The sequence below is a fragment of the Cucumis sativus genome, chromosome 2 (genome assembly GCF_000004075.3).
Source record: "Cucumis sativus cultivar 9930 chromosome 2, Cucumber_9930_V3, whole genome shotgun sequence".
NCBI lineage: Eukaryota > Viridiplantae > Streptophyta > Magnoliopsida > Cucurbitales > Cucurbitaceae > Cucumis > Cucumis sativus.
In genome coordinates, this window is record NC_026656.2 from 19,610,379 (window position 1) to 19,624,239 (window position 13,861).

Genomic DNA, 13,861 nt, shown 5'->3' on the forward strand with positions numbered 1-13,861 from the left:
TTTTCACGATTTATAATAACCTCACATTATTAATATGGATGAATGCACACGCATACCCTAAATATGCTTATTTGAGCAATAAGAAATGGCATTCTCCAGTTTGCTAAATATAGTTAAATTTTTTAGAAGAAGAATATGTTGTTAATTTAAAGAATCCACTTCCAAAGTACACATTAAAAAAAGAAAAGAAATCCGTGGATGACATTCCATCCCACACAAGTTTTAAACTAAGTGAAAATTAAACTTTAAATAAAGTATGTATTAAATTATAATTTTGTAAGTGTTTAGTATGGAGATATTTTAATGAACAATAAGTGATGGATATAAAAGAAAAGAAGAAAAATGGGAAATAGCGAAGCACGTGGCGGGCATGCGTGGAAGACATTTTATTTTAGTGCTTCCAACAAATGAATTATTGTTACAATCCCGAGGTGTGAGTGAGTGGTGGTTCATTCATTATCCTTCTCATCATCTTCCTCTTCCCTTCATTACCCTCAAATATCCACATATACTTTTCTTCCAAATATCTTCATTTTTCATTCCAAATTCAACTTTGTTGGATAAATTAACTTCAAATTTACTCAAATTAACTTACACTTCAACTCAAATTAACAATCATGTTTCTTTTTTAATTAATTAAATGGAAAACTTATAATATTAACACCCACTAATCATAATTATACAAAAAAAAAAAGGTTGATTCAAGCTCATGTTTTAATAGAGTTCTCTAACCAATCATTCAAATTCAGCAGGTGAGTTTTATAGTTTTAAATTTATATAATTATTAGTTCGAAAATTTTAAATAAATAAAAGTACAATAATGGTTTTTGAAAATAATAAAATTATTTATTTACTGACTTATCTAACAAATAAGTAGTGGTTTAATATTTTTCGAGTAAATTTTCATCAAAATGATATGTAGTATATTATTAAATCGTATTAGTAATTTCATTGTGAAAGATTAAAAGAATTACAAACCTTTGAAGTATATGGACTATATCACCCCACTAGGATGAAGGAATGGTAGTGTAATTTGTTTAAGCTTCTTAAAAGAGGAGTTTGTAATTGATGGAGGGAGATAATCATGAAAGGGTTGAATGATGAGTTTCAACTAACGCATGAAGCTAAAAGATTGGGACAATCAATAGTGGCTTTAAACGCTTTGAACAAAAAGAAAATGTATACTTTCAAACTCACTCAATTTAAGTGAAGGGTGTCATCACGTCAACGAATCTAATATTTGTAGTTAACTTAGTGATTTCTTCTAATCCGAATTTAAATTATTAAGTTTGTTATTTTACTTTTATGTATTTGATTTTCATATAGCAAATCATTCTTATATTTTTGTATTAGTTTTCATTTGTTTTATATATATTTAAATTTTGATTGGATTGTTTAAGTTATATTTTTGTTATATATCAATAACTTCATAATTTATTTATAAATTATGCTACAAAGTTACGTTATTGTAGATTTAATTTGAAATCTAAATTGTGAAATATTTTAAAAGAAAATCGATTGAATCATCATCTCCTTTGAAGAAAAGTAACAATAGTTATATATATATATATATATATATATTTTACTAAATTATAATATTTTCTGTCAATAAATTTTATGAATTCATCCGTTTGTGACCCTTAATCATCTATAGTATATATAAAAGTATGGATGAGAATATACTTTTTTTTTTCCAATTTTGCCCTTCTTCGTAGTAGATTTGTTTGTTTCTTACATGGTTTTTTGTAATTTGCTTTTCATTTACTTTTAATTTGAAATTAATTATTGACAAATATTTGGACATAAATAATTTTAACATTTTCTCTCCAAATAATTATATCATTAAAATTTCTCTAAAAACCATTCTCATTCCCTTAACTTCTAACTATTCACATTCCACTTTCTTGCAAATTAATTATTTTATAATTACTTCAACCTTTAAAATTCTTTATCCTTTTCAAATCTTTGGGTATAAATATCTCATTCTTTTTCTTTTCTAAACATGCTCACAATAAAAGGTTAAGAATGTGAAGAAATTAGTCTTCCAACAAGTTTAAATAAAGATTTGTGAGCCAAAGTTGCTATAAAAGAGCCCACGAACCCTTCATCATATTTTTGCAACGTCTAAAAGCAACCAATCAACCCAATGAATAAAGTGGGAGACTAAATAGAGAACGGTCAGAAACATCATTTCCAAAAAATAATAAAGTGACATACCGATGTCAAATAACTATTTTCCAGTTTTTAATTATTGCTTTGTAAATAAGTTAAATGTGAATAATATATTATTTGCTCATGTTATATTTTTTTCATTTAATTTTTTATTAATAAAATGGTGAAATGTGGTTAATACACTTTTATTGTGTTTGAATTATGTAACTTTTGTTGGAATCTAATTATTAGTTATAGTTAAAGGTAATACAACCTGTAAAAGTATAAATATGAGAGTGGTCCAAAATTAATTAAAAATAATAAAAACTTTAAATTTAATTTATTTTTAGAATTTTAAATGTTTTAGAAGTTGAATAGTTTGATGTAATTATTAAAAAGTCGTAACAAATTTATAATTTGACAATAAATTATAATAAATTTAAATTTTTGAAAAGTTTTGAAAATTTTAGTAATTTAACCGACTACTCAATTCTTGAAATTAAATAAGCATCATCTTTGCGTATATTTTTCTATAAAAATCTTGTATGTATATTTGTTTTTTTTTTCCCAAACTCAACCCCTTTTCCAAAATTAGTTGTTTGATGTATAATGTGCTACAACATAATAAATAATCACATTTTTCTATAAAAAGTTACATATCTTTATTTTTATTCTTTTTTACAGATACTTTATTAATTGGGTATGATATGAGATATTAGATAACTGTACTAAGTTTTTTTTCCTTCCTCGAATAAATTATAAAGTAAGTGCTTTTTTTTTTTTCATGTATAATTATATTTGAAAATTAATTTTAAATTTGATTTTAAACATCAATAAGTAGATAAATTATAAAGTAAGTGTACTAAGTTTTTTTTTCCTTCCTATAATAAATTATAAAGTAAGTGTAGTAAGTTTTTTTCCTTCCTATAATAAATTATAAAGCAAGTGCTTTAGTAAATAATGTATGGTTATATTTAAAATAATAATTTTAAATTTGATTTTAAACATCAACAAGTGGATAAATTTTTTTTATCTCAAGTGCATATACTAATCTCTTCCCTCCATTATGTGTTTTTCACGTTTTCTTTAATGAGTATAATATTCTTCCTAATAAAAAATGATATAAACTTTGAAAAATAAATATTCTTAAAACGAGAGTGGTATGTTTTACTACAAATAAAGTTTTATTATAATTTGTAAATTTATTTTTTAATGCATTATATCTTATAGAATATACTAAACCTTAAAACATTAACATAAAATCAATTTTAATTTTCTCCATTTTCCACTCTCATCTTCCAATACGTATGAAAATATTTTTTATTTAATAAATTCATTATCCAATAATTTTAATGAACAATAGTAATATATCTTTTATAGCTTTTATTTTTAAATGAGGTATGATTTGTACTTTTCAAAATTAATTTTGTTACATATAATTTATTTTTATTTTCATATTTTTTACATTTATTTAACAAGTTGAAAGAGTGACGTGACAACGTGGCACGTGTTGTGAGGACTAGTATTAAGAAAAATGGAACATGACATATAAATTGATCAAAATTTAAAAGGGTGGAGCAAATTTAGAAGCACTACATAGGTACAGATGCTTCCCAATAATTGTTAATTTTGGTGAATTGGTAATCAATATATTAGATCTATGCCCACTTCATCTTTTTTAATTTATTTCCAAGTCTACCTAACAAATAATTATTTCTTTAGAAAATTTCACATTTCATGTTTCTTTTTTACCATATTGGGATTGATTTTGCCTCGGCATTAATGGGTTGTGTTGTATGCCATTTAAAGCTTAGATACAATATTTAAGAGGTCTACAATTAATGGTTTGAATTGAAATTTGAACAGTTTAATCTTATTTGTCCCAATTAAAAAAATAATAATAATGAAAAATGACTCTCTCTTTCCATTATTATAGTGCACTAATATGTGTTAATTATTGTGTTAGATTAGTTGATTTTGAGCATAATGAAGAGATGATGAATGGGAGGAATTAAGAAAGAGAAGAAAGGGAAAGAGTATGAATAATTTTAATATGTACTCAATAGAGACAACTTAATGTTCTTATTGTGACTTAAAAAATGGGAAGAGTCATCATCCATTCTTTTAAAAAATTCATATACACGATCATTTTACATTGTTTTGAACGGAATATATATATAATAGGTGACAATTATTTCTTCGATTTGATATTTATTTACTAATAACTTTCAAACAACAATTTAGAATTCAAGTAAGTAATTGAACACCACATACTCATTTCTCACTTCAAACAAAAATAGTTTCTCCCACAAATTCGATTGATCTAAATAAGCTTTCTTTTCGACCATTGAATTTGGTGGGAGATTCGTATCTAAATAGTAAAACATAGTGTTATTAATTTAATTAAAATGCACCTCACAGTTACTAACATATTTGTATGCCGATTTGAACTTTGGTAAATGAAAAAACTTTAATTTATGAAAAACAAAAACGTCTTAATTTTATTGATAACCACATAGTATTTCACCGTAAAACGTAAGCATTCACGTCTTGTTCTTGTTCTTCAAAACTATCCATTTTATAATTTGTTGAAGATTGTCTAAGATAAGATCCAAGATCCGCGTGGGTGTGTCCAAGCTTACAAGATATACGGGGAAGTATATGAGAATGACCCAAAAGAAAACATGCAAGGTTTTGAAGGTTGTGTCAACTAGTTGAACTAGTAAATATATACCAATTAGAAAATAATTGAGATGGACCTAGATTAACATGTGACTAACACACTAACACTCTTTAGATTAACACATGACTAACACACTAACACTCTTAGAAATACAAAGGGTGACCATCAATTCTCAAAATTTAAAATTAATTGATAAAAAGAATATTTAGGTCTTCAACTTCAATCCAAAAAGTTATTGGTCATTCTTCGTATAAACTTTGAATTTTGTACCATCCACCTTCCTAATTGTTCCATGGCCGGTTGTCACCTCCATTAAAAAACAATGTTAATTAAATATTAGATCGTTTTCCCTTATCTCTTTTGCCTTCCAAATGTTGCTCTCTTTGGGAATTTTAAGATTCCATTACTAATCTAATTCTCATATTAATTAATAAATATTGATATTGATAATGTTATATCAAGTAAAAGAACAATCAAAATTAATAACTATATATTACTTTTACTTCTAAATCAACATTATATTTTTCGATTCTTTTTAAAATCACGTGGAAATCTATCAAAATAGGCAATATTCTTTTATAAAATTAATTTCTATATCCTAAAATTTTACATTGGGTTTTTTTTAACACAAGAATTTGAGATGGGGGAATCTGGAAGGTAATGCCAAAATTAGCTGACTTTGTTAATTTAGATATGGATTAATGAATAAACATCAACATTAAGCTTTTCATTTATTTGGACAACACAGAAGCTGCTAATCTATCTCAAATATACAGTTTAAATTTTACAATTACGTATACATTATGAATATCAAATTGTTTGCTTTTTAATTGAATAAAACCAAATTGATAGCTACCTGAAAAATATAACCAATTAACTATCCGTCAAATCAACACACAAACTATTTGGTATCATAATTTAAATATATATAAAAAAAACCATATTTATTTTTCTTTGACATTTAATTACATCAACTTTTAATCGTAAAAAATGAATCCACAAAAATGAAAAAAAAAAAAAAAAAGTAACTTTGAAGTTTGAGGGTACAATTTCAAAATTTAAAAACTCAAGGACATAATTGTAGATATTACAATATTTAGGGTGTTTTTTACAAGATGAGTTTTTTAAAAAAAAAATAGAGAGAAAAAAATCAATAAATAGTCCTTAGCATTGAATAATGTCTTCCACATTTTACTATCTCCTTGAGTCATTCAGCCTAAAAAATTAACAGACTCTTTCCTTCCGGCGAAAGCGATGGACAAAGAACAGCAACAACAAAACACCCCCTCCGTGAAACGAACACTTCTAATTTTCAATTGCTGTTTATTGGCCGTCGGTAACTGTGGCGGTCCTCTGATTATGCGTTTGTATTTTGTCCACGGCGGAAAGCGTGTTTGGCTCTCTAGCTGTCTAGAAACCGGCGGATGGCCAATTATTTTCATCCCTCTTCTAATCAGTTACATCCATCGCCGCCGTCTCGCCGCCTTGGACCCATCGGGATCTCCCAACTCCGCCCAGTTCATCTTCATGAAACCGCGGCTATTTTTAGCCTCCGCTTTCATCGGCATCCTCACCGGCTTCGACGACTACTTATACGCTTACGGCGTCGCTCGACTACCGGTTTCCACGTCGGCTTTAATCATTGCCTGCCAGCTGGCTTTCACAGCGGGATTCGCGTTCTTATTGGTCAAACAGAAATTCACATCCTATTCTATAAACGCCGTCGTTTTGCTTACTATTGGAGGCGCAGTTTTGGCATTACACACAAGCGGTGACCGTCCTGCCGGAGAATCCAATAAAGATTACATCGCTGGGTTTTTAATGACGGTTGCCGCCGCGGTTGTCTACGGATTCGTTCTGCCGCTTGTTGAATTAACATACAAGAAAGCTCGACAACAAATCACTTACACTTTAGTTCTTGAGTTTCAGTTGATTATGTCTTTGTTCGCCACGATTGTATGCGCCATTGGCATGTTAATCAACAACGATTTCCAGGTAAATTTTAAAGATAATCATACACGCGTTTGATAAACATTTTGTTTATAGTTGATTGAATTAGTTTTTTCTTTTTGATCTATACAGGTAATCCCAAGGGAGGCAGAAGCATTTGGATTGGGAAAGTTCAGATACTATTTGGTATTAGTATTAAGCGCCATACTTTGGCAGGGTTTCTTCTTAGGAGCTATTGGAGTTATTTTTAGCTCATCGTCTCTATTTTCAGGAATAGTAATTGCTGTTCTCTTGCCAGTCACTGAAATCCTTGCAGTTATCATTTTCAATGAGAGATTTCAAGCAGAAAAGGGTGTTTCTTTGGCACTAAATCTTTGGGGATTTTTGTCTTATTTTTACGGTGAAATTAAGCACAACAAAAGGAAGAAGCTAGAGCTCCAAAGATATGAAGAAACAACGAGTACTCAAGTTGCAAATGTCTAAATTAAACAACTTTTTTTTTTTTTGATTGATTTTAAATTTAAGATTGTTGTTGTATTGTTGTATTGTGAGATGAAGAGTAATATGGTGTAAGTTTGTGTTTAAGGGAATGGATGTATATGGTGTGTGTTAAGGATTTTGATATAGGTGGGTGGATATAAAGTTACTGTGGAAACATCCCATTCCCTTTTCTTTTCTTTTTTCTTTTTAATTATTAATTGTCAAAAAAAGGTTTTAGAAGAATAATATATTTAAGTAGGGAGATATTTTTATTGCTTAATTTATTCTACTTTTAATACCCATTTAACTCTTTTTTTATATATATATATATATATTATAATAGTTTTTTTTTCTTTTCTTTTTCATTTTAACTTTATCTTTTTGATGTTGTACGAATGTTCTATTTGTTGTAAAATATAGTTAACAATTTTAAATTCAGGAAAATTGACAATTAAGTGTTATTAAAAAGAAAGGTAAATAGATACAGGAGAATAAATAAAAATATAGAATATAAATGAATAAATGAAAGATTATACGTATAATACGACCTAAACAATAGTCGGTAATCCTTGGTTGTAGTTATTAAAAAGAGATTAAAATGAAAAGAAAAACGAGGTGAAGGCATTGGGAGCAAAAAGAGTGGATGTGTTTCTGTGTTTCTGTATATAAAAGTGGGGTTTTGTTGGTGGTTTTGGAAGTATGTGGAGGAGAGGGAAGAGCATGCAGAAAAGAGAGTGAAGGTAGGGCATATCCATCTCTTGGTTTCTTTCTCTTAAATTAGTAGATATATATCAACTTTTGTATCTCCAATCGCATGCTCCTTTTTCCATATGTTTGTGTAATTCCAACCTCATGCTTTCCTCATCATCTTTTTTATTTACAATATCTTTGCATCTCTCATCTAACCACACATCAACTTTTTTTACTTTCTGTTTCTTTCTTTCATTATTAAAATAGTTCACAATACAAACACTTTTATGCTTACCTTTTCAATTTCAAAAATATATACGCTGTGTGTTGTGTGTTTGGCAGTGTATTTGAAAATAAAGAATTTAAAATGAACTATATTATATGTTTTCATATATGCTTTTTGTTTCATGTACATATTTATTAACATTTAGTTGACAACTAGTCATTTTTAATTTATTTATAAATATGATTATGGTTAAAGAATTGGTTAAATTGTAATTTTAGTTTCAATTATTTGGAGAAAGGTAAAGTTTAACCAATAATTTGATAATGATAAGAACCAAATTGGTAATTTAATCTAAAAATAATGTATATAATTATTATTATTTTGTATTATGATATATTTATAATACATGATTACATAATACATATTATATTTAAAATATAAATTAAATTTGTAATATGAATGATTGTATTTTTAAATATTTTTATATGTATTTAATATAATTCTTCTTTTAACAATATAAAATTTAAATTACGGATACAATCAAAACATAAAATAGTTGTTTTCAAAATTTGCATGGTTTGGATTACGTAATCTAAAACCTTTTTCAAAAACAAAATTTAGATGGTCTATCAAACGCATATCTATTGAATTCAATAAATCTAAAAACATAAAACAAAATTTAGATTTTCAACCCAACAATGTGATTTTAATATTGAATGATATTGTTTAAAATGATATTGTTTTGGATCATTCATAGCTTAACCTTATTAACTGATCATACCAAATGGATAGATAAGACTAAAAGATTGTTGGGCCACAAATTGAAGTAAGAAAGTAAATAGTGATAGTATTAAATGATGTCAGTTGCAAATTACTTAAGAAAGGATTAAAATTAGAACAAAAATGTAAAATTGAAATGTAATGTGAACAAATAGAAAGTTGTTGATAAGTGAAAATTGATTGGCTTTATAGAAATAATTAATTCGTAAAGTAACAACAACTACTACTCTATTCGTAACCCTTTTTAACCTAACAACGCACTTATATGTATAGTTCATCATTAATATATATTACACTTTAGAGATTAAAAACCCCTTTTAAAATGAAAAGTAAAAAAGGAAAAAGAAATCACTTCTTCCAACTTTTAGTTGGTTTGCCATAAATTTACTTATTTCATATTTATTTTTCTGCTTCATTTCATATTGTCACCATCATGGACTTAACCTTTTTCTTCAACTTTTAGTCTCATCAATCTATTTGGTGATAAAAAGTTAGTTTCCATTCTATGGTTAATGCAAATCTAACTTCTCACTTGTTTTTCATCCCACCAAAAGAAGTATTATATTAAAATATAAATACTCTACTTTAGAATTGAGAAAGAGACATCTTATCCAACTTATATTGACTTCTTATCGAATACATATCGACTATTTTTATTTGAAAAGAAAATCTCTATCCGATACCAATTTTATTTTAATTTTTCTATATTTATTTAATTTCAAACTTATATATATAAATTAGAATCTATATATATTTTTTAAAAAGGATTGGTTTGATTTTTTTATATTCTCAAAAGCAGATAGTACAACAATATAATAAAATTATTTATTTCTTTTTTAAAGAAGCAATTAACTTTATTAATATAGAATTGAAATTTGTCTAAAATGAATAAGAAATTATCATCTTTTTTTCTCTACTAAACACAAAATTAAAAACCCATAAATTTATTTGGTAATAATTTAAAAGAATTGCATGCAAAAAGATTTAATCAAATTCAAGGCTAAGCCCTATTTTGGAAGGGGGTTAGAGCACAGTAATTTCATAGGATAGAATATTAAATCTACGTTTCATAGATCAATTTAAGTTTTTAGGATTAATGAATGATTTAATATAATATCAAAAGAGATAATTGAACTAATTATGTAATTAAACATTTTGTCATCTTATTTTATTGTCTACTTCTAATAATGTTGACATGCACATAATTATTCTTGTTTATATACTAATAAATAATATAAAAGCGTAGGAGAATAGGAAGGGAAAATAGTAGAGAATGTATTCTCCATTTTCATGCTGTTGTTGAAAAGGAAAAAGTAAAGAAGAAAGGGATTTGGGTTGGGAACATTGATCTTAAATCTTAATGCTGCAAGAGAACTAATTCTATGTGAATGGTTGTCATGCCCAAAAGTGTAAGCCATTGTCATTTTCAACCTACACACTATACTTTTAACTTTTTGAATTCATCGTCTCCACAAATTTAAACACAAAAAATGCAATTAAGGATTTGGGGTGAAGAATCTTTTGTTCAAATGGATTTTTCAGTTTATACTGGGCCCAGGCCCATGCCCAATCTAAGCCCAAAGATTTGAAGTACATGAAATAGATTTAAATTAATAATAATATTTTTAAAAACTTGCATATATGTCAGTACACACCGATTTTATTTTTATAATTTTTTTAGATAGTTTAATGGTAATTATGGCTGCGAGTCATCCTTCAATTTTTTTGAATATTCTCCCACATTCTTAAAATAACTTTATTCAAAACAAACAAACACAATATAATCACCTAAAATTTTGCATTATCGTTATTTTTCTTCTTAATTAGAATGTGATTGTTGTGAAAGATTAATTGTCATGAAGGGTAGAGAAATGGAACTGATAGTTCCAATTTTTTAGAATATGTTCCATCTTTGAGTTGTATGTTTCATCCATTCAGGATGCTGGTGGACACAATTATAGTAAACCACTTATTTAGCCTTTTCTTCTTCATCTCTTTTCTTACTTTTAATGATTTCTTTGTATTAAAAAGGCAGATTGATGGACACAGATGCTTTTTCAACCCTTTGAACCACTCAAAAATAATTGTATTCAATCTCAAGTCTTAATTTATTATTCTTCATATTCTTTCATGGATGCTACGTTACTTACCTCGCCAATATGCATGTATTTACCTAATTAATAATATTACATATACAATGCTCTCAAATCTTTACTGTTTTCCTTTTAAAATCCTTAAATTAAAAATAAGCATAGGTCCACTTTTTCCCAATCAAATAATACATTTTTGGCTTTTAATTAAAAGAACACGAAAGAAAATTATAATAAATTACATCAATATAGTTGCTCAAATACAAACGTTGACTCCTTTGTATATCAATCTATGGAAGAAGTAGAACAACGAAGCTCAATCTTACTGCTACAATATCTTCTTAAAGGGTAAAATTATATAATATATGTTGTTGTGAAACAAATTTAGAACATAAATCTAAAACACGTTAGAATACCAAATGCCACAAAGCTAGAACTCACCTTGAAAGAGGGAGGGGGCGGCCGGCCGGAGGCAAAAAAACAAAAGAAAGAGGAAGGGGCTGGCCGGCGGCAAAAAAAACAAAGGAAAGAGGGAGGAGGCGGCAGGTGGACGAAGGAATAAAAGAACAAATAAAAGAGGGAGGAGGCATGTGAACATATACTTGAACATGAGAACGTGCCATATGTATTAGATATAAGAAATGATTGTGAATGTATAAGTTATCGAGAACAACTATCTTCATTTGTATAGGTTATTTTGAGGTTAAAGCGTAAAAGTAAAGTTATGAAAATTTATCATAGAGTTGTTATCTATAGCACGACGAAACAATCATTTTGAGGAAGAAAATAAATTGGAAGTGAAAAGTTGTAGCACGTGTAGTCTGAGTATATGTTAATAAGCAACAATGTAATGATTTATCAACTTTTGGTTAGCAAATTGTAGCCTTTGATATATTGGTGGGAAAGGACTGAATGAGAATTGACAAAAGGATCAATTGAGACCATTTTGTATATTTAGCAATTTGCCCAATTTTTGTATATTTTTTACTACAAATTAAAATAACTATATAGAGATAAAAGATAAGTAACCTTTTTGAATTAATTCATAAATGGAAACAAATTAGATTCTTTAAATTTAAAATTTTGAACAAAGTCAATGGATTAATATAACATGTGAAACAAAAAACATTGTTTGTTAATGTTATTGCATCTGGTGATCACTTTCAATTTCCAATGTTTAGTTAATAATTAAGAACCACATAATTTGTTTTTAAAAGTACTTTTATTCATTGTGCTCATCTTAACATTGAATATTCTTCGTCTAATATTTTAACTCAATTGTTTTGAATGGTTTAAAAATTCATGCAGAAATGTTGTACATTAGCTTTCATATTTATGATATTTTTAAATTTTAAGAACGGTAGTGAATTCTATTTTCTTGGATTGTAAGAGAAAATGAGGAGGATTTCATAAACGAAACTAAATCAATCATATTTGAAACATTTTGTATTGATCTAGGTGAACTCCACAACAATAATAAGAATAACTCGTTCATTGTTTAATTGATCAAACTAAATTGAAAGTCATAAATTAAACTTTCATTTTAACACAAGAATACAAAGAAAAGCATAAAGTTTAAATGATAACACTCTAGGAGAAATTTCACTCAAATCCAAGTCGTTTTTCTTCCAATTAAATGCATGTGAAAACTACAATCCTGTTTATAGTAATTAAAAAATGTTATATGAAAGCACACGACATTTTGATTTTATTTTCTTTTAAGTACTATAATAAGTAAAAATATAACAATAATAAGTAGATAATGAATTATAGATGGATGTGAATTCCTAAATTTATTATGATCTTTACATGTTGAAGTGACTTTTTCTTCTTTTTTTTTTTGCTAATATTTGGATAAACACTTTAGAAATAGAACGTGACAAATCCCAAAACAAAATAGGGAAAAAACCATTAGGAAGAAAATGAAAAGTGATTTTCACATTTCATCTTCAAAAAGGACTATTCTTTCTCTTTGGTCCCACATAGACCCTAAAAGTCTATACATATATTGAAAAAAAAAACAAAATTAAGATCAAAGATAGTTTTCCCAACATTTATATTCTTCCCTCTTTCTATTTTGATTTCAACTATTTTAGTGTATAGAAATTTGAAAATATTAGTGTGAAAGGTAAGTATGAGAATGACAAACTAACTAATGGGTATCATAACTATAATATTCACTTTGGTTCACGACTCACTTTGATAATCATATTTTTGGTGTAGCAAAGCAACAAATACTATAGCTTAAAACTTTGGCTTTGACTATACTAATAATTATTCTCTAGGGTAACATGATTTAGTACCTTAACAAAAATAATTTAAACCTAAGATTAATAACTAAATTAATCTAAACCCTAAACCCTAAAGTTTGTGTATTTGGAAAGAGTAAATTTAAAAATTGATATTTATGGATGGGTAGGAAAGGGTAGAGAGGGATTATTGAATAGAGTGCCGTGCCTCGTTTGTGAATAACAATTAAGATTGCGTGGTTCTTTTTTTGTCTTACTTTTTTCATGGGAATTGCCTAATACTTTTATATATTATTTTGACCAAAGAAACTATTTTCTGTGAACTATATTTCTTTTACATCTTCTCTATTTCTTTTAATTTTCTTGTGTTTTTTGTCAAAAGAATATTAACAGTATCGTGAACAAGATAAATAGAAGAGATTTGTTTTTAAAAACGGAAAATAATAAGAACCTTAGAAAGATTAGTATCCATCCAAAAGGCTCAATCCAACAGTCTAAAGTAATCTTATAAAAGAATCAAATTTATTGTTGTCTTTGTTACAAACAATCAATCACCTCTTTC

At 27.1% G+C, this 13,861-nt stretch overlaps 1 protein-coding gene across 1 annotated transcript; it reads left to right on the top strand.

Moving 5' to 3' along the window:
• Positions 1–6,012: 6,012 nt before the first annotated feature.
• On the top strand, positions 6,013–7,544 carry LOC101218106 (purine permease 3). Its single transcript, XM_004152570.3, has 2 exons — positions 6,013–6,829; positions 6,917–7,544. The coding sequence occupies exons 1-2, from the start codon at positions 6,089–6,091 to the stop codon at positions 7,265–7,267; spliced, it is 1,092 nt and encodes a 363-aa protein (XP_004152618.1). The 5' UTR covers positions 6,013–6,088; the 3' UTR covers positions 7,268–7,544.
• The last annotated feature ends 6,317 nt before the right edge of the window (positions 7,545–13,861 follow it).

Coding starts and splice junctions, on each gene's coding strand:
- LOC101218106 (XM_004152570.3), top strand. CDS start 6,089: ATGGACAAAGAACAGCAACAACAAAACACCCCCTCCGTGAAACGAACA. Junction 6,830..6,916: donor TAATCAACAACGATTTCCAG/GTAAATTTTAAA, acceptor TGATCTATACAG/GTAATCCCAAGGGAGGCAGA.